Below are 22689 nucleotides of genomic sequence, written 5' to 3'. Positions count from 1 at the left end.
TAACTAGAAGCTACATCCACATAGATTATGTGTGTGTTTCACGTTATTATAATCACATAGATATTAGCAAAGTTTCTTATAATGGCAGTTTTCCACTTAAATATGGTTTGTGAAAATTGAAATGAGTTAATTAACTTTAGTTTTTTTCATTCCTTTTAAGGTCAGTCTTGCTATGAGCTCAGATTAGCCTGAGATCTGTAATCTGCTACAGCACACTAAATACTGAAGTTACAGACTTAAAGATTATATACTCAAATCTCTGTGTGTGTGTTTGTGCGCACGCGCACATGGGTGCACACATGCTTATAATTTTATGGAAGTTTTATTCTTTTTTTTAAACATGAATGGATATTGAAAGACTGACAATTTTTAAAATATCAAGTGTTCAGTTGTTAGGCTGGACAAGTAGAAAGATGTCAATAAACATCAGATGAATTGAGACCCACCAATACTGTTTCTTACAATTTAGCATGTATCAAAAATTGTGGTTAATTTGGAATAAGAATTTTCACAAATAAGATCTGTAGAATTGTAATGAGAGTGTTTGACCCTGGCATAATTGTTAAAGTATTAAGTGGAACTAAATTAGTGAAAATTTAATAAAAACTTCATTGACTGTGTTGAACAAAGGCAACCAAGTATTTTCATGTTGTTTTGTTTTCAGAAAATAAGTGACTGAAGATCATGCTACAAAATGAGATACAGTAGCAAAGAGTTTTCTTTTGCTCTGATTAAATGTTCCTTTTGATGATTTATGTGAAATTAACCACACAATATTTTAATTAGGAAATAAATAAGCTAGCCCTCTTTTTATGCCATACAGGTTATAAAGGTCTTATTAAAACATGATTAATTTGTAGTTCTCAGAATGTTGTCACAACAACACTCAAGGGACTGGAAAGATTGAAATGTCTTGATGATGTCTTAAAAAATTAGAACATGATAAAAATATTGGATTAGACATTTTTATTCTTGACCACTTTATGTTTATCCAGAAAATAACAGAAAGAATGAATATTCATGTCACCTCCTAGATAAATTAAATCTGATCATGAGTTACTGGTAAGATCAGAGACTTTCAAAAGCTCCCAGGAGTCTATAATCTGTTCACATTTAATAGATAGACAATGTAGACACATCATCAGTATTTTCATAAAGAAAACTCATGATCATTTTGGTAGTTATAAATAGATTCATTTTGAACTTTATAGGAAAAAATACAAATATACATTTTATCCACATATATTATCTACTAATATATATTACCCATATATATTATCCACTGATGGAGAAACAAGACATATCTTTCAACTTTTATTGGCATGAAAAATATTCAGTGGCAAAATCTGGTACATTTCACCATATCAATGTAAACGTACTCATTTGTGTGAAATGGAAAAATTTCATAAGAAGTTAAAATTAAAATCACTGACATTTTCTTATAGTATTATTCATTACAGTCTTCTCATAATTTTTGAGTTTTAAATTGTATAATAAATCAATTAATAACTATAAAATGCAGATTTTTATATTCACTACTCAAGTTCTAAAGAGCAAAAGTGAAACATTTATACAAAATTGTTCTAGATTTGAAGAATATTCTTTATTTTTGGAGAGAAAAAAATATATTGGAAATTTACTCACCCAAGCAAAACTCACTGAAGTCAGAAAAGGAACATTTGAGGGTAGAATCTTTTTTATTCTCTTCTGAAAAACAAAAACACTTTGTGATAGTGTTATACAAAACTATACAAAACTTTGTATAGTTTATACATAACTATAAAAATTACTATAATATCCAACTTCAAAATGATATTCAATGACACAGAAATGTTTTAAGTTAATGTATTGAAATATAAATTTTATTTAAACCATAGTTAAAACTAACTTTCAACCAAACACCACCTGTTACATTTTAACATGTTCATTCTCTTGAACAATTAACACTATTATAAATGACTAAGTTGACTGTATTATTAAAAAGAAAACATTAGGATTTCTAAGTTACTCAGGAGAAGAAGGAATTAAAGGGACTCTTAATGGAATACATTTTCATAAGATAAACATCAAGAGGAAAATGATAAAATATAAACACCTATTGTATGACAGAGAGTGATTCGATTTTATGAACACAAGGTGTCTAAAGGCATATGATGTGTCTTACATGGATGAATGTATAAAAAAAGAGTTTCTCTGCCCCAAATTTCTTCAATATGGCATCATTTGGGTAAAGCCTGTACATTTCACCCCTGTTATGTTGTCAACACTACTTCATCCTCAATAATCAACCTTACTGTATTGGCATCACTATGAATTAAACAGTTTGTGTTTCTTATTTTAAATATATTAATTCCATAACAAAAGGATTCATTGTGAAATTTTCTTACATTCCTGAATTCCTAATATCATGGCCCTCCCATCTCCCTCTTTTCCCTTTCTGCCTCTTACTGATCCTTTGATTATTCTCTAATAGTCTGGCCTTGACCTTGTTTTCTTGACTTGTCCCCCACACACTAGATTCAAAGCATATTTTATTTCTCCCTGAGTCTGGAATTTTTCACTTCACATGATCATCTCCATGTGCAGTGACAAGCATTTTTTTCTCTTTCTTGATAGATAATATTCCATTGTGAAATTAGGTCATATAATATTCCATTGTGAATATAGGTCATATTTTGTTTATTAATCCAGTATGAGTTTATATGACAATAGGTGTGAGTCACCTAATAACAGGAAGTACTAGATCTCAATTTCTATTCTAATGAGCCAGTCAATCTATACCGTTATTTCAGAATTAAGATCATTTATATTTAGTATTAAAATTTAAAAGCTTGTACTAATTGCTTGTATTTTGGGATGTGTTTGTGACCTTTTTCTGTTTTTTTAAGACAACATGTAAATTTTCTTTCTCTTTTGTTTATGCTGAAGAGCTGATAATTTATTAAATAAATACTAGATATTTTTCATTATTACTGTTCAATTATCTGTTTTTACTAGCAAAATTTAATCTGCCCTGAGATTTTGTTCTCATGTAAAGATTTTTTGTTTTTTATGTAGGATCTTTTTCTGCTTTTTCTGGTGGGTTTTTATAGGGAAATAGAATTATTTATTGCTGACACATTACTTAATACAGTCTGTAAATTATTGCCTGGGATGGTCTAATAATAGGGATATAAAATAGGAACTATATGAGCTGGCTTTATCTTTAATTTAACACACCCTTTATATAAAGTTAAGATTCCCATGGGTAGACGACCTGTAAAGCAAGACAGAAATAAACACATATCTAGCCAACAGGCCTTTCCTGTTGACCCATATAGTGTACTGATCTCCTACTTTTGACAGACTCATCCCTAAAGAGTTAAGTAACTATCAGTCAAATGTAGCAAAGCATAAAGGAAGTAATTATTAAAATGCCATATTTAAAAAAAACTTAACAGAAAATAATTTGAACTATCACTCACCATGGTCAGGTTTATCCGTAGAAAGAAATGTTACAGAAGTTGGAGCCTGAGATTCACTCTCAGTTGACTGAAAGAGTGAGGCAGATTGGCTCAAGCTTTTTGAGTGAGCATAGCTATGGGCCAGGCAAGGCAGGGATCTCCGCGATGGTTTCAATGAAGCTTCTGTTGTTATCTCGCTTTTGCTTATGTTCATACCTATAAATACAAAATGCTGACTATTAGTATGAAAGTTGTGCCTCAGAGACTGACAAATAAGTTTTATAATGGTTGTTCATGGAACATACTCTTAAAATAAAGAAAACTCTAGATTTGAGAAATGAACTGGTTTTATTTTTTTTTTGTCAAGGTAAAAATTATATAGATATGGCAATAAGTAGGTTCTCATCTAGTTAAACTTTCACCATTTTAAAAGTTCTGAAATAAAAGAAACTGGACAAATACTAATGCAATTTTGATTGTAGTTATTAGGATTGTCAGTGAGTAATGTTAATAGTTTAGGTTTGCAAACAGAAAAATAATAAACAAAACCCAAACATCCAAATTAGTGCTATTATAGTACAAATTGACTATTGTACTACTATAAAATTGACCAGTGAACAAGAGTTAAGAGAGAGTATTACTGTACCACTACAATAATCTCTTCCTTCATGGAGAGACCCTGATGTGCTAGCAATAAAAATAACTTAACAGTCCTCTTCCTTTTAAACTTTGCATTTTTCTGGTGGATAAGGTTGTTGAACATTTAATAAAATTTATTTTAAAATTCTGTGTATCGTAGGTTTGTTTATACCCCTTCAACTCCTCCCAGATCTTGCACACCTTCTTGTCAACACAAATATGCTTGCTTCTTTCCTTCCTACTTTCCTTCCTTCTTTTTCTTTCTTTCATTTTTTTCTCCCTATCCCTCCCCTCTCTTTCTATTCCTCTTTCCTTCTTACTCCCATCTTTTCTTTTTTCTCTAAAGAAAGCAACATGGATGAACCTTCAAGTTGAGATATTACCTGATGATGCATTTGATACTTTTATGCAAACAAAACATGAAAATAAATGCATGTGAGAAAGAATTGTGAACTGATTCAAAGACTTACATCCAATCTCTTTACTTTCTAGGACTTTGTTGTAACATTGGTCCCTCCTTCTTGGGGTTTTTGTCTTGACCAGTTCCCACAGTCTTTAGGTCCCAAAGTATCACACAGAAGGTCTACATAAGTTATAAAACTAATTATCCCATTAGCTCAGGCTTCTTATTAGCTCTTATAGCATATATTAACCCATTATTCTAGTATATATTAGCCACATGACTCGTTACCTTCTGTATTGACAATGAAATAAACATTTATTCTCATGAGGAATAATCTAAGATACCTTTAAAAATGCTTCCTGCTCCCTCCAATTGAGGGCCAAAAGATATTTTAAAGACTAAGATCAAGAGATAACAGAAAAAAACTTATTCAAATAATTTTGATTTCTCAGAATAATTTGTCTTATATGTTATTTTGCTTAAGAACCTCCAGAACCAAGTACTAAGTATTTAATTATTTTCTCTGGGACTTTTTTTTTCAGAACTGTCTATTAGAAATAACAAAAAACATAAGTAAACAATCAAATGTTCTTTGGAGAAAACTAATCAGGATGTACAGATAGAAGTTGTGGATAGCTAAGAATAAAATGGCTGGACACAAAGCTTCTATGAACATAGCTGAGCAAGTGTTCTTGTGGCATGACTGAGTGTCCTTTAAGTATATGCATAAGAGCAGTATTTCTGGGTATCTGGTGCAGGACAATTGTCTATATTCTGTCAATTATGTTTTACGTAAACGCTGATTGGCCAGTAGCCAGGCAGGAAGTAGAGGCGGAACAATAAATACGAAATAGAAGCAGGTCAATGAAAATAAGAGAATTCTGGGAAGAGGGAAACTCCCTCTGCAGTTCTGTCCAACACAGAAGAAGCAAGATGTGACTATGCCCCTGATAAAGGTACTGAGCCATGTGGCTAACACAGATAAGAATAATGGGCTAATGAAAGTCATAAGAGTTAATAAGAAGCCTGAGCTAATGGGCAAAACAGATTTGAAGTTCTTATTATACAGGTCCATTCACTAACTTAGATAGAGTTACACTAAGATATTTTATATTATTTATGGATATTGTGAAGGGTGTTCATTTGCTGATGTCTGTCTCAACCCTTTACCATTTATATGTAGAGTGACTTTGTTTATTTATTTTACACCCTGGCAGCAGTTTCCCCTCTCTCCTCTCCTCCTTGTCCTCCCCCTACATCCCCTCTGTTTCCACCCCCAATCCAACCCTCTTGTGTTTATGTTCATGAAAGGGCAGGTCTCACATGAATATCAACAAAATATGTCACATTAAGTTTTACATCCTCATGTATTAAGGTTGGGTAAGGTGAACCAATAAGAGGAGTGCCACAAGAAACCTAAACTATATTACTGTAAAATACATACAATGTGTCTAGGTCAGTTCCATGTAGACTCCCTGGTTATGAACTCTATCTGCTTTTTTAATGAGTTTATTGCATGAGAATAGGATTCATGTTTGTCTAGTTAATAAACATACACAGCTTGAGTACCTGGCATTATGTCATCACACATAGTATCCAAATGAATACTTAGTCATTCAGCAATGGACAAGATAGACAAAGTTCCTTGATACTATTAAGACTAAGACCTCAAATGAGCATGACCAATTCACTCTGCAATATTCTGAAACCTAAGGTACTATAATCTGCTTTCTGGAACTCTGCTTTAAGTTTAAAAGCTCTTTTAGTTTAAATATTAATTTCACAATTTAAATAAGACACTAACATTACCATTCCACAAATGAACTAGGGAGTATCTTGAATTACTTAGGATGTCCTCAAAGAACTGGCTCTTAAGTGTATTTATTCTTTGTATCATTTTCTTTGTTTCTATTTCATTAATTTCTGATATGAGTTTTACTATTTTTTCCCAAATACTGGATCTGTGTGATAACCCTCCCAGCCCCCCACCACCATCAATTTTCTAATACTGATGGATTTATCTGAGAAATTAGCATAGATATCCCCATTGTTTATGAGTTACTGTGATACAAAGACTCTCTTTACACTGCTTAGAAACTGAAAATAACAGAGAAGTCAGAGAAAAATTGATAGCACAGATTTTTTCATTAAGTTTTAAATTTTAGTCGTTTGTAAGTAAATTAAATATAGCTCATTATCAATATCCTTATTTCTTTGGATCATGTAAAAATTTGTCCATCTTCATTTTCTTTTTTTTCATTTTTCACTATCTTGAAATTTTCCAGTTATCTTACAAATGGCCCCTTAGCACTGAGAAAGGATTGTTCTTTTAGGCAGCAAGGTTATGGAATTTATGGAATGCCCTGTGTTTCTGTAACTTTAATAGGTTTAAAGTGCTAAGTCTCAGCTGCCCTCCATGACACCTTCATGCCTTCAAACCTAGTTTCAGGTGAGTAATATTTACACATTAACTAGTCTGGTTGCCAACACAAGATACAACCTTGGTCGCCCTTGGAACACAGCATCTTTGTACTCTCAGGATACACTTTCCACAAGATTTCGCCTGTTAATGCTGGTTTCTTTTTAATAGTGTTGATTTCTTAACTCTCGCTAACCAGCATCAATTGTCTCAGTAATATGAAGGTATCACTTTAGTAGTTCTGGTATCTTGTTAGTCACAGTTGATTCTTCAGCAGCAGCTAACCAGAGCCATAAGATCGTAATTCAAAATAACAAATGGCACCAATAGAGTCTTTAAGCTTTCCTCTGAAATTTTTCAAGCCAGGTTCCCATCTTCTGCACTGTTCTTAACATTCTTATCTTCCAAGCTCCTAAAGAATATCCCACTGAGCTCATAACACTCAATGGTTCTTCTAGTCCAATGTACCAAACTCCTTTCACAATCCTCCACAAAACATGGTCAGATCTGGCACCTCAAAACTCCACGCTTGGTACCAATTTGCCTTAGTTAGGATTTTTGTCACTGCAATGAAGCACCAGGACCAAAAGACAAGGTGGAGAGGTAAGGGTGTATTAGCCTTATACTTCAGCATTGCTGTTCATCACTGAAGGAAGTCAGGACAGACACTCATACAGGGCAGGATCCTGAAGGCAGGAGCTGATCCAGACACCATGGAGGAGAGCTGCTTACTGTTTTGCTTCCCATGTGACTTGCTTAGCCCACATTCTTATAGAACATAGGATCACAAAACCAATAATGGCAGCACCCAATATGGGCTAGGCCCTCCCCCATTGATAACTAATTGAGAAAATGCCTTACAGTTGGCTCTCATGGTGGCATTTCCTCAAGTGAGTTTCCTTCCTTTCTGTTTACTGTAGCTTTTCTCAAGTTGACAGACAAAACCAGTAGTATAATGAATTCTTTACAAATTTAAGTTTGAAATCAATAGCAACCACTGTGTCCCTCTTAATGGGAGATTATAGGAATTTCAACAGCACAGAAAATTATTCTGTTTGAGGCTGTTAAATGGAAATAAATGTTTATTCTAAATAGACTGGTTAAAAATTTAATATAATAGAAATGATATAATAGTAAATAATGCCTACTACATGCTGTTTATCATACACCATCTAATTCTGTCTTGTTTGAAAATCAAGGTAACACCAGTTAGAGATGGTATGGTTATTACTGGGATCAAAAATGATATCGAGCATATCACAAGTGTAGATATACTCTTCAAATTATCCGCCTCTAGTCCATGAAAACATGAACATTTTCTGCTAGTTAATGTAGCATAGGCTGCATGTATCCTCAAGCAGATGGGTGCAGGTGAATAGCTGGAAGAAAGAATGGCAATATTTTATTAGATTACCATGTAATAATTATTAAAGGAATTTCAGCATTCAGAATTTTTGATGACAGATCATCATCTAACTATATTTGTCTAAAATATATGACCCTGCATCTGTTCCTAGGTTGTAACTCAAGACAACTGAATTCTTCACCAGAATGGAGAAGATAGCTTTAAGATTTTGCTGCCAAACTGACTCCTGTGTGAGAAAAGATAAAAACAGGACATTTTAGAGATAATTATTCAATCTAAATTTCTCAGTCATAGTATCTGTTTATCACATTGAGTAAAAAATATTTAATTTTTTTGCTAGCAGCACTGTGGCAGATATGAAAAGCAGTTGTGTCTTTTTGACCCAAGTCATGCTGGTAAAACATTCAATATCTCGCAAATGCTAATAAAGTAACTATGTTTGTGTTTATGGCACCCCATTCAATGTGTATGTTTGTGTTTATGGCACCCCATTCAATGTGTTTTTTTTTTCTATGTTGGCACAGGAGTTTCTGTATTCTATATGGAAGTGGATAGCAGTGAGAACACATCCTGGGTTCAGATTAGGACACAACAGTAAAATCTTGTAGTGCTTCTGGCAAGCTGCAACGTTACAAAGTTTGTACTATTGCCAAGAGGAATGTGGCAGCACAGGCTGCCCCATTCCAAAGACTGCAAGAAAAGCATTTGCGTTCTGTTTGAGCAACTTGAACCCAACCAAAAAAAAAAAAAAACAGAAAAAACAAAAAAAAAACAAACAAACTCATGCTGTACTTCTCTGAAGAAGTGAAAATTTTTCAAGAGACCAATGATATCTAATAGGTAAACTATCACATTAAACAGTAGAAATTTGAGCCATGCATGTTCATATATGCATGCTATTGGTAAAAATTATAATTTAACTACAAGCAATTTTGTTGATGTATAGAACCTGAACCCAAACACACTGTGGCTAGTGTAGGCAGGGCTTGTATTGGGGCACAACCTGTTCTATATTTTAGTTTCCCTTGACCATTTGTAGTCGCACAACTTCCCACTTCTCGCCACCTGGCGTTGTTGTTCTTATGTGTGGGCTTTGCACGCTGTGCCAAAGGCTGGAAATTTATACATCTGCTTTGAAGCCCAGCTTGATATTTCATAAGTGAAAACTAATTTCAAGTGCTCATGCATGGGGAAACTTATTCTATTAATTCTGAAAGAAAGTGTCTCAATTATTCTCCAGCCAGTCTAAAATGGTAAAATCCCAGTTGCTGCTACTGCAGGTAAATTTAATAATTCAATCAATTTTTAAAGAAGAAGGATATGTAACAAAAACTAATAGTATTTGTTGTTATTGTTCACTAATTATGTTGCAGTATTTATAGTTAGTGTATTGCCCAAATCTTTTTAAATCAAAAATACTTTATAGAAAGTCATTTTAGCTGGAATATTACTTAAACCTTTATCTTTTGAATCATATTTTAAAAATTATAGTTTGTGATTGTCAGACAGATTATGCAGTTTTTCTGTTTTGAGTTATTTTACCCTAAAGTTGATTTTTTTAACTAAGTACTCTCTTGTCTCATTAAAATTCACGTGCATTTCATGGGATAACTTCCTTGGTTCTTTATTTTCTTTTGTTTGTTTGTGATTTACAAAACTGAAGTTCACTCCTTGGTACAAAGGTAAGTTTCGACAATGATGTGTAAACATTTCCTGGGGAGATGTGAATAAATGTCTCCTCACGGTCGATTGGGCACCAAGACTGTAAGAAACTCATGATACCATCCAAGTGCAACATTTTGAAATGGTGAAACTATTTAGTGTGTAATTACAGAAGTGTGGTGGGTGGGTTACATACAGGAGAATGGATGACCTCAAAGTTGTGACACCACTGAAAAGTCACACTTTAGAATTGGTGACAACATTTTTATAGCTTTAAATATAACTTATTTATATACATAACTAGAGTTCTCTCTTCCATTAACTATTCATAATCTGTCTCCTTCTGAGACCACAGAAAGTTGTGACAGAATTATGTGCAGCTGTGAGAAAAACCAGGAGGAAGAGGCTAGATTCTCAGGTGAGGTCTACGGATCCTCATGATAGCACCTTATGATGGAAAGTTATTTTGTTAAATCACAGAATTATTTTTGTATGTAACTACAGATATTCTGATGAAGATGGTACTGGCTATTCAGCTAGAAATATATCTCAGCTCAGTGTGTGTGTGTGTGCATGTGCGTGTGTGTGTGTGTGTGTGTGTGTGTGTGTGTGGTTAGATCTCTGTTGATATGTTGTCAGGTGAATAGAAATTTCAGAAATAGACTGACACAAATGTAGACGTTTGAGTCTTAGCATGACAAAATAGTAATCAAACAGAGAAAGGACAATCTTTACTATTCCTGCTAGAACCAAAGAGTCATTTGACATGATTCCTGTTCTCTCAGTGCACATACATTAGCAAACACTTCCATTTTATAGACATCTCTTTATTCTGGTAATTGTTTCTTTTGCTTTACTGCAGCTTTTTAATTCAATGTAATACCACTTGTCAATTCTTGGTCTGTTTCCTGAGCTACTTGAGTCCTATTCATAAGTCATTACACATGTGTATATTGTGAAGTGTTTTTCCTGTGCAGTTTCAGATCTTACATTAAGGTCTTTGTCTGATTTTGAATTGATTTTTGCTTTCTATATTATTGTCACTCCATTGTGTAGATAAATCATGATTTTTTTTCATCCACTTTTCCGCTGAACGGTGTTGAGATTGCGTGGAGAATGAGACTAAACTGTTTTTGTAAATTCAGCTGTTTATTTTTGCTTCTATTATCTAAATTATTGCTGCAATATCAAGGTCAATGTGATGGATATTTTCCTTAAAGCCCTTTTTTTCAGGTAGCTTGAGAGTTTTCATTTTTCTTTCAGAAGCCATTCATTTGTTGATAAATCAATACACACATCAACTTGATCTCAGTAATATTTCAATTATAAAAAATTTCCAGGGGCTTGAATGTTTGTTTGGTGGTTAAGGGCACTTGCTGTTCTTCAAGGATGAGTGCTCGCTCCTGTGAACCCTAGAATGTAATTGTTAACACCAGAAACAGGTTTTTAGTTACGACTTCTCTACATAACTTAATCTTGGTAAGTATGATCAGTTTCGTTTCTCTTTTATCTGATTTTATGTCTTTTAGTTTTATTCTTTTTCTCACTAAATTTTCTATAAATTCTCATAAAATACCAGGCAGGGATAGCAAAAATACAACTTTGAGTTGTTCCTGAACTTAAATATTATGTTAACTCAGTTTAAACCTGTTAGTGTGTTTTAATGCTTGATATTTGGTTATAAATTGGTCTTCCATTTCTGCATGATAGTTGATACTGTTGTGTGGCTATTTCCTCAGATTGAAACATTCCCCCCTGGACAGTGGAGGCATTTATGAGACTCAATAAGAAGATAAAATTCACAATACTTAGGAAGTAAAGACAGTTTAATAGGACTTGGGAAGTAAATAAAACTTACAAGATTTGCATAGCCCTTGCTCAAGGTTATGAAAGCAGTAATGATTGATGAGCAGTGGGGTTTATCCTGCCAGCACTGTTTCCCTTAGTTATCAGCACAATGCTGGTGATCCAACTACTTCCGAGTCAACAATACCACTGTAGGCAACTCCTCATCTATAAGTTAGACAGACATAAGGAATAAATAATACAGCAATCTTGGACTTCACCTAGGTTGGACTATGCACATACCCCTAACTGAACAACATCACTGAAACCTGTTAGCAACCCAGGACCTCCACCTGCAGGAAGTTTTAGGTATTACTACTTTAAACACTGGCTTTGAGTTCCTCCCCTTTGGTGGTCCCTTGAATGGGACATTAGTTTCATTTCTGTTCCTTACATACTGTAAAATAGTTTGGGGACTCTGCATAATGGGTTAGTCTAGCCTAGACTGGTTTTTAGATGCATGCAACAAGTTAAAACTGTGTCCTCAACGGAATGGTTAAGGAGAATTTCCTGTATATCATCTTATACCAATATATATTTAGGCATGCACGTAATTGAAGGAATATTCATCCCGAGAAAGGCATGCACAGCAAGACAATGCCAACCTAATCTAGACTCATAAATAAAAATAAAAATCCACCCAAACCACACTCTTGGCAACTAAGTGCCTCCTTCTCTTGAGCCCAAATAAATGGAAACCCCAATCAATAACTCAGACCTGTAAATACCTTAACTCATGAGGTACGTTGTCAATATTTCCAATATTTCCACTTTTAATCTGTACTGTTGCACTGGTTGAAATAAAGCACCCTGAGTACTTTACAGTTTTTATGAGCTTATTTCAGTTTCTTAAATAAAACACAGAAAATCCATATACATACAGCCTAGACCACAGCCATCCAAAATATGTATTCACAAATAAACTTCTTAGGTCAGTGAAATAATTTCTTTCACTGGTGCCAAGTCTCCAGCTGTGGTAAATAGGTGTTTGTCCATGTTTCTCCATTAAATGTCACAGAACAGATACACTTAGCTTTCACAAAAATCCTCAATTGCAATTTTAACCATACACAATTAATTGTGAAAAAACTTAAGGGCATTCATAATAATAAGTACAAAACAGAAAATCAACCCTAATCCACGAAAGCCCCAGCTATACTATTACTTTGAGTCTGATCATGAATGAAATTATAGTATCCATGTCCTGAACGTCACTAGAAAACCTTTCTGCTTCTATACTGTACTGTATGGGTGTAGGGGTCTCAGTGAAAATCTCAAAAAAAAATATTATTATTGTAGGCCTCTTGAGAGTGAGTCTAGTTGCATACTGATCAAAGAGACAGGAACATCCCAGCAAGCATTAGTCTTTTGTGATCATTCTTCTGTTCTGTATTTGTCTGTTAGCTACTAGAACCAGTGAAATGCAAACAAATATTTTTTTTAAAAAAATGGATTAAGTCATTGTCAATGGCTTTTCAGAAAGGCACCGGGCCAGTCACATTCAGAGAATCCGGCCACATTCTGGGACTTGTTTCCTCCGCATATACTGGATTTTTGGGATCCAGTCTGTTTGGATACTCACCTTCATGGACCTGGAGGGAGGGGGGAGGAACTTGAACTTCCCACAGGGGTGGAAGCCCTGACTGCTCTTAGGGATGGAGAGGGAGGAGGAGGGGGAGGGAGGAGTGGGAAGGTGTTGAGAGGAGGGGCGGAAATGGAAACTTTCATAATTTAATAAACTTTGAAAAAAATGGATTAAGTCCAAGTATCTTTCTCTTAGGGTCCTCTTTGTTATCTAGGTTAATCTACTCTATATGGAAAGTAGAAAAAACAAAATCTCCTGAGCAAATTTGGAGAGTGGGGATCATGGGAGAGGACAGAAAGATAATGGGTTGGAAGTGAGAGGAGTGGAGAAAAATATATAGTTCAAAACAATAAAAAATGTATTAGGAAGCAGCTCTCTCACTAGCTTGGGATTAACACCTCTTCTTGGCGATCTCCCTAATTACACAGAAGGTGCAGCACAACACCAGCATAGCCTGAGCTCAGGACACAGCCAGTCTGAAGATGCTTTAGCACCTCAGTTGCCATTGTGGCTTGAGAGCCTGGATACTGATACAATGCAGTAATACTGCCCCACGTAATATTCCCAATTGATATTACTCAATCTTTGAGAATATCCACCTTCTCCACAAATCCAATGCTAAGACTGGAGTATTCTCTGGTTAAATTCTGTTACACCATGACTAAAAGACATTTACAGTCTGTTTTAAAATCACTTAGTCTGGTTATTTCATTTCTACTACATTTAGCCTTTGTTCAACTTCCTTAAGTCTGCCTCTGTGAAGGTACAAATAAATGACAACTATAGACTCAGTTGGTATATTTATATTCATAAATATATGAAAGAGCTCTTACACATAAATTATGTCAAAAGCATAGTCTTCTACTCAAAGGCCTATTTTATCTTTAGTGTGTGTATGTACAGGTGAGTACTATTGCCCATAGGAGACAGAGGTGTTGGGATCCCCCTGTAAGTGGAGTTACAGGTGGTTGTGAGCATTCTAATGTGGTTTCTCTAAATAGAACCTGGGTCTTCTACAAGAGAAATATATGCACTTAGTTGATGATCCATCCAGTCCCTAAAGCCAATTTTCATTTCTTGTTTTAAATAGAAATATTAATAAGACTTGAAGATTAAAAATGACAAATAAATAAATGTGTTCCATAGAATAAATGTGTTGGAGTCAAATTAGAACACCCATCCTCAAGAAAGGTATTAATTTCTTATTACTTAACAAATTTATGTTATCTCCATAGCACATAAAGACAGATTGAATTTTAAAATAAAAAAAAATTCTCTATCCAGGATTGAGAAATACACTGAATTTCAAAGTACAGAAAATTCTGAAGAGATGCATCTAAACTAAGTTCAAAGAAGGGTTTTCTCCAACAATGGAAGGTTTACTTAGCTTGCAATGTTCCTATTTTAGTACCAAATATATCATGCAGACAATATAATTATTATCTCTGGTTAAAGAAGAATAGAGAAATCTTCACTGAAGCATATCCGGAGAACATACTTGGGATGGAAGCTAAAAGCTGATGAACATTGGAAAGGAAATTGTAGGTACACTGTAACCTCATCTCATAGTCCCACAGCAGCCAATATTCTTTGTTGTAGTAGATTCTAACCTGTTGATGGTGTGAGATATGTTATTTTGTAACACATATCTTGATATGTAAATTTACATTACATGTGGTATATTAGTATAAAATGTGTTATTTATTATACATATGTTGCCAGGCATGAGTTTCCTCTCCCTGGATGGGCCTCAAGTAAGACCAGTTATTGCTTGGTCATTCCTACAACTTCTGTGCTATCATTAGTTCAGCACATGTGGCAGGCAGAACAATGGTAAACTGAATGTTCTGTGGCTTAGTTGGTGTCCCAGTCCCACCACTGGAAGCCTTGTCTAGCTATAGAAGATGGCTGGTTCATGCTCCATATGTCCATTACTAGGACTCCTCTCTAGGCTCACTCTTGCGGATTACAGGGGGTATCTATGGCATTAGGTTTCCATAACCTTCCCTAAATGCTCTCCAATTCCAGTGGTCTCCTTTGGTACTATCTTCTCCACCATCTCTCTCCACAGATTTTATCATGTTGATAGGATTTTATGGTTGTTGATTTGTGACAGAAGTAGAAAACACACTCTCACAGTAAACTTTCTGTTATTCTGATTCTTATAATCTTCAGCCATGATCTATCAGGTATCTTAAATGCTAGAACTATGTTATACATGTATCAGGTGGAACTGGGCACTGTAATCAGAGAGAGATTGCTTTCTCTCTGAATTTTTATCAGTGTGGTTTTTCTGTAAGAGTCTTGATCTGTTTATAGACTAGTTCTGCCTCCCATCAGATTGTGTTTCTAGTTCTAAGAAAAGATGGCTTAAAAATTAATGAGAAAGAACATTACAAAAATTAGAACTGATAAATTAGTCCCCGAATGTTGCTGCTACTTAAGAATGCCCAGCAACTCTGCAGCCATTAATAGCAAAAGAAGTGGGATTATTGCTGTCATTAAACTAAGGCTTTGCTTTTAAGGCATCCCATTTAGTAAGAAGTTCAGAAATGGGCCATTTTAGAAACTAATAACTTACGTAATGTAAACATTATTTCTAATTGCTAAAAATTTATAAAAAAGAAAATATGAAGTTGATTTTAAAAATGCTTCATGCATGATATTGCATGTTAAGGAAAATATTTTGTTATTTTTTTAAAAACAATTCTGAGAGTAAGATTCAGGCTTTTCCAATACCAAGAAACAAAATTTTGAATATATATTCTACTGATATCTATATCTATCTATCTATATATATATATATATATTCAACCGATATATTCTAATCAACTAACTAACTAACTAACTATGTATATATATAACTACCAACTAACTATATACATATACTTTTATATATATAAACTATAAAATATATATAACTATATATAGAATTAGTTGGTTGGACTATATATATCCATATCTATGTATATATATATATACATAGATATATATCAGTATATAGCTAGTTAGTTAGTTAGTTGGTTCGAATATATATATTTGCCTAAATAGCCGGGAGCCAAAGGCAGGATAACCTAGAGTAGAGACTCAGGATAGAACAAAGCATGACTGGCAAAACAGAAAGTCAACGAAATAACTCTTAATGATACTCTACTGTACTCAGATAAGTGAGTAGACCAATTGTCATTAGAGAGGCTTCACTCAGCAAGTGATGGGAGGGGAGACCCACAAACAAACATTAGGCAGAGTTCAGGGAACCCCTGCTGAAGATGGGTAAAGGGGTCAAGGTTATAGGAGCCAGAGCTATTGAGGACACCAGAGAGCAAGGGCCACAAAATCAATTAAACAGGGCTCCTAGGAACTCACAGAGACTGAAGTGGCAACCATGAAACCTTCATGGGTCTGTTCTAGGTCCTTTGCATATACGCTATGTTTCTGTAGATTGATGTTTTTATGACACTTTTTTTTTTTTTTTTGGTTTTTAGAGACAGAGTTTCTCTGTAGCTTTGGAGCCTGTCCTGGAACTAGCTCTTGTAGACCAGGCTGTCCTTGAACTCGCAGAAATCTGCAAGCCTCTGCCTCCAGAGTGCTGGGATTAAAGGTGTGCGTTACCACCGCCTGGCCCTTCTTATGACACACTTAACAGTGAGTGTGTTTGCGGGGGGGGTGTCTCTAACTCTTTTACTTGCTCTTGAGAACATTTGTCTCCTACTGGTTGCCCCATCTGGTCGTGATACGGGGTTTTGTACCTTTTATTATAACTAGTTTTGCAGTGTTTGGTTGATATCCCTGTGAGGATTGCTCTGAAAGGAAATGGAGGAGAGGATCTGGGGAAGAAGGGAGGTGAAGGGGAGAAGTAAGAGGAATGGAGGGGGGAAATGTGGTTAGAGTGTATTGTGTATAAGAAGAATTCAAAAAAAAATCTAAATGATAGGTAATGATCTAAATGAGACCTAAACAATGGTTACTTACACCAATAGACATGCCAAAATGGAAGGGAAATTCTCAATTCTAGATAAGAACTCTAGGCATCTCAGAAATGCGAAATAGTCTTCCTCAAGGACTATTTCATGGGCAACCAATTAAGTATTCAATACCAAGTGCCTGCCCTATGTCATATTGGAAAGTTATAGTGTTGAAAGCTTTAAAATTCAATATCACACCAAAGTTGTTGGCAATAAGCTAAATAAACAGCAAATCCAGCAAAAGTGGTTGACACAAAGTACAGGAGGATTTCAGGAAGGGGCATGGCGTTATATAAATTTAGGAAATATTTGCCTATTTCAGCCTACATGTGGTAATGGAAAGAAGCCAATGACTACAAATGTATTCAATTAAAATGGAACGCTAACATTGAAGAAGTCTAAAATCTGTGATGCTGAAGCTTTGAATGGCTAGTCCCTAAGGTACTAAGAATATACTTAAAATCCCCTTGTGATGAGGATGTAGCTCTCTTTGTGGATGTTTTCCTAGCATACAGAAGGCCATGAGGTCAATTAACTGCATATTCCAAGTATGTTCTATGAGATTGTAAGGAACACCTATAATGACATTTAAGAATGCAAGGATGTGAGAAGAGGATTCTCTTAGGAAGCAGAAACCAGATAACAGAAGAAAGGAAACAAAGGAGAATCAGAAACTGTCTGATATTTGTTTGAGCACACTCACTGAGTTCCATGATTGAGCCTTTGTACTGTACATTAATACACACTCCCTGACTCCATAGTACCTGATAACAGCAGGTATATATGAAGTTTAGATTCAATGACTAATGTGTTTTGATTTCCTAGTTTCTGCAAAATCTTGTCAAGGATATGTAAGTGTGACTAAATTTATTATTTTCAATTATACTAAAAATTCATTACATATTCTGTTAACATATCAGTGGAATTCTGAATAGAAAAGCAATCATAAAATTTTATTGGAACCAGAAACATACAAACAAAACAAGTTTAAACATTCTTAACTGTGCCTTAGAACCTGTTTACTCTTTTCTTGACTCTCAAAAGAGTCAAAATATACTACAAAGCTCCTCTTAACAAAACATTGTGATGTTCATATAAAAACAGAAACATATACAAATCAAATGCAATAGAGAAGATAGGATAAACCATGTACTCATAAACAAATTGAAATTATTTGTATGATCTCTAGAATGAGGACAAAAAGGAGACCATGCACATGATAGAATTGATACATAAAATATATACGTAACGTCAAAAACTTTCCAGTAATGAATTATCCTGTTAGCAATTGTGTAAATACTTGAAAAGACATTTTTATAACCACTATCAACATCAGTAATAATAGGGAAAATAAAGTAAAACCACAATGAGGCATCCTGTTACCCCAGTAAGTTTACATGTTATAAAACTAACTAAAGATAACATATGAAAGGAAGGGATTAGAGAAATGGGAATGTTTACGCACTGAGACAAACAAGGAAAAGAGCATGAAGGTTTCTCCAAAAAATATGGTAATGAGCTACCACAACAGTCTTTGATCTCCTCAATGGGCACAAATCCAAAGGAAACCGAAACCAATGTATCAAACAGACTCCTGCCTTCCAGTGTTCACTGCACTACTATTAGTAGTCACTACGGAAAGGAAACAATACAAATGAGTGTTGATACTGGTGATAAATGTCTAACGATAGGAACACTAATACTGTTCAGTCATAAAAATTACAAAATTCTGCCACTTACAGCAACACAGATATACCTGAAATCATTATGCGAAGCAAAATAATCCAACCACATGAATTCACTCGTATGTTGAGACTTACAAAAGTTGATTTCATGAAATGAGGAATAGATTGCAGAATACCTACTAGACACAGGATAGTCAGGAAAAGACAGATTGTTGAGAAGATAACTAATGAGCTCTTTTAAGACATAGTTAGAAACTAACAAGATCTGGTATTTTATTTCAGAATAGGGTGACTACAACTAAAGACAATGAACTTTTTATTTTAAAAAGAGGAAGTCATATTGAAGGATGTCCCATAAAAAATTAACTAAGGATAGAGATATGTTTAACCTGGTTCAAATACTATACAGCAAATATATACATATATTTATATATATGTATGTACATACATACATATATTGTCATGTATCACCATATTCAATTTATGTTCTATTTATCAGTTAAAAATCAATTTAATACAAATAGAAACACCGACTAATGAAGATGGCACCACTATGCAAACATACTTTACCAGTGGATGAAAGTAATTCATTTATATGAACAAGTTGGTATTTTTCTTTAGGGTATAAAGCGTGAGCCTTGTCATGATATATATCTGAAACCTATGGAATGTATTTGTAAATTCAAGAGTCAATGATAGTCATTATTAGCTTTAATAAGTTCATTCTCCTACCTCTAAACTAACACAAGCTTCATTGTATTCACTCATTTAACATATATATATGTATATATATATACATTGTTGCGTAATTCAATTTGACTATATATACATCATTCACCATTGTATCTTCAATATATAGAATAAGACTCAGCAGAAAACAAGCTTTTTAATGAAATAAATGGAAAATATTAATGATATATTACACAGTAAAGGATATCATAAACAATGACACCTACCACAAATGCCTAAGGTCAAAGATGGATCAGTGATATAAAAATAAAAACCTAAAATGTGATACAAGTCACTTTTTAATTTATTTTCAATATTGCTTTACAGTTATTTTGTGTGAGCAAAATTACAACTTAGGAATTGTTGAATATCGTCTGTTTTTTTTTTATGCTTTGAGTCTTTCTTTGGCCTTTACACAGAGGACTTTTGTTGTGTTGTCGTAACAGTCAGTTAAGTATTTTCTAGAATTAAGATTTGATTATGATAATGTTCTAACAATTTACCACAAGTCCATTACCAGTAATGACCAGAAACCATTTCTCCTGATGATCCATCACACTGAAGATTTCTCACATGTTTTTTGTTAATGTTCCAGGTCAGAAGTAAAAAGCCAGAACAATTTCTGCATTACAAAACTACAAGTAGGTATGTAGCTCTTGGGACAATACAGTTACATGATAGACTGAGGCACATATCTAGTCTCGGTGTGGCTTGCAGAATTGTATACATTTTTGAAGTTCTGCTAAAAACTGAATTCTGACAATGTCTTGATATTGCACAGTGTGAACAGCAAAGGCCCATAGGCAATAAGCCAGTAGATTCAAGGAAGATAATTAACACCAGGAAGGGAAAATACAAAAAGAAAGAAAGACTTATTGTTTACAATGTGGTAGGTAGGGGAAAATAAATAGATAAGACTAAACTAATTAAAATAATGTTAGTGGAAAGACAACATGAATGTGTGTGTGTGCATGGGTGCACATACACTATTCAAACAATGCCAAAATCAAGGGTCTACATTTAAGGGCAAAGGGGAAACTAATGATGTTGAGAGATGAATGTTAGAAAGCCTCTTAGTCTAGTTACATCTCCATTTAAATCTCACAGAAACTCTGAAAACTAAATACTTTTTTCCCATTTGCAAAAGAGAACTCCACACTCCCTGAGGAAATAAACTTGCCCAAATGAAACAGTTGGTGAATGGTGTAACGAAGTTCCATCAGCATCTGATGCCAAGGCTGCCAGCCATTCCTCGCCATATGGGCCTCTAGGGGAGATAGAAGGAGGTTCAGGTACAAGCAGCTGAGGCACAGAGAAAATAGCAAGGAATCAGAATGGAGCTTAAAAGCGGTTCATCAAGGTCCTGGAAATCAGGCGGAGGAGTATGTATTTAATGGACTGTGATTTAAATGGAAGCAATTGAAACTTCTCAAACACAGAAGTATTGTGTTCAGAGAAGCTGGTAAGGCAAAGGGCTCTACAAATGCTAGCTCCAGACACCCTTCAGTGGTCCACTTTTAGAAACCACATGCCCCAGAGAGGTGACTCATGCGGATTAAGACTTCACTGCTCCAAGAAGCATTGGGGGAACTCCAAAGACTAATGGATAAAAAAAGAAAAAAATAGACTAAAAGCAGATGGGGGTGGGGGAAGGCTAGAATTAATTTCAACTCCATGGATTTAGAGGCCTTTAAGTCTTGTCAGTAATCTGTGGTGGACAAGGGTGAATTCTGGAATAGAGAATGTGTGTGCAACCTAGATCCCATTCTCTGTGACTTCATACTGACTGTTCCCTCAGGCTAGCATGGCCTGTTTCCCTTTTATTACTTGATTTATTCTTAAATTCTACTCCTTTAGACTGGAATGGATAGTCAATGCATTCAAGAAACTGTGTTTGCCTGTCAAATTCGATTCTGTTTCTAAAGGGCATGATGGTTTTTTTGTGGTCCTATCAGTTTCCCTTTCCTGAACTGCTGCTCTCCCCAAAACCAGAGTTACAAGTCCCAAGATCATTTACATAAACAGCATCCCTGGTTTTGTGGAGGGTGAATCCTGCTTGGCTTTGTGAAGAAACTGTGCATCTGCTTACCTTTCATTCATCTTTGTGATTCCAAAATTTGAGTCACACTTGCTTTCCATAATATCATGTATGATTATACTATGAGATCCTGTGAGGCCCAGTTTTTAAAAAATAAAAATTATATAACATCTCATATATAAACAGGCAATGTAAAAAATTAAATAGTAATCCATATTGCAATAAATCAACAAATCATTTTAGCTAAAAAGAAAATTTTAGTACAAGTGCTCAAGGCATTTTTTTAAACTGATAACTGTCTATTTGTATAAAACTCAATTTTTATCATTCTCAGACAGTTTTTCTGTATTCTTTCCCAAAGATAAAACTGTACTCTGGAAATCTCTTGCAAATTCAAAGAAGATAATGCCATGATTATATACTTTCCGAGTTCTTTTTTATCTTGCTTAACACCAACTGACTTAAAAATCACTTGTACTGCATACGGCTCTACATAAGCTAAGAATGCAGCCAGCATGGGCAGAGAGCATGCTTCTGGGTCCATTCCTCTTAGTGGGATCTAAGCCAAAGCTGTCACTTGACATTACCTAGCTATTTTTAGAGCACTCTTCTCTTAAATATTTAGTGAACTTTGCAGATTTTAGCCACATATTTGTTATACAACACAGTACTATTGTTTGTACAGGGCCTTTATTTTCTAGGTTGCTTTCTTACTCATCCTTTCAACAATTGAAAGGTTGAAGCTAGCAGGGTTCCATTACCATTTGAACTTGAATAAAGGAACTGAGAATACCAGAGAGCAGTTAAAATATCACAATCCACAACAGAGAGCGTCTCCCAAAAAATCCAGATGTTTTCAGCTTTTCTTAAAGATAAATAAAAAGTAGTATTATTCTCCCAAAGATATTCC

The 22689-nt window shown here is 34.6% G+C and overlaps 1 protein-coding gene across 1 annotated transcript in view; it reads right to left on the bottom strand.

Annotated features, from left to right (window-relative positions):
* Window positions 1–22689, bottom strand: part of Ano3 (anoctamin 3) — a 237156-nt gene that overhangs the window by 164296 nt on the left and 50171 nt on the right. Inside the window, exons 2-3 of the mRNA XM_087911333.1 lie at window positions 3465–3659; window positions 1645–1707 (exon numbers count right to left, since the gene is read on the bottom strand). Coding sequence (XP_087767459.1) covers window positions 1645–1707; window positions 3465–3659 — 258 coding nt within the window. The remainder of the gene's footprint in view (window positions 1–1644; window positions 1708–3464; window positions 3660–22689) is intronic.

This window comes from Myodes glareolus, chromosome 10 (genome assembly GCF_982192425.1).
Source record: "Myodes glareolus chromosome 10, mMyoGla1.1, whole genome shotgun sequence".
NCBI lineage: Eukaryota > Metazoa > Chordata > Mammalia > Rodentia > Cricetidae > Myodes > Myodes glareolus.
This window is presented reverse-complemented; position numbering and strand designations above follow the sequence as displayed.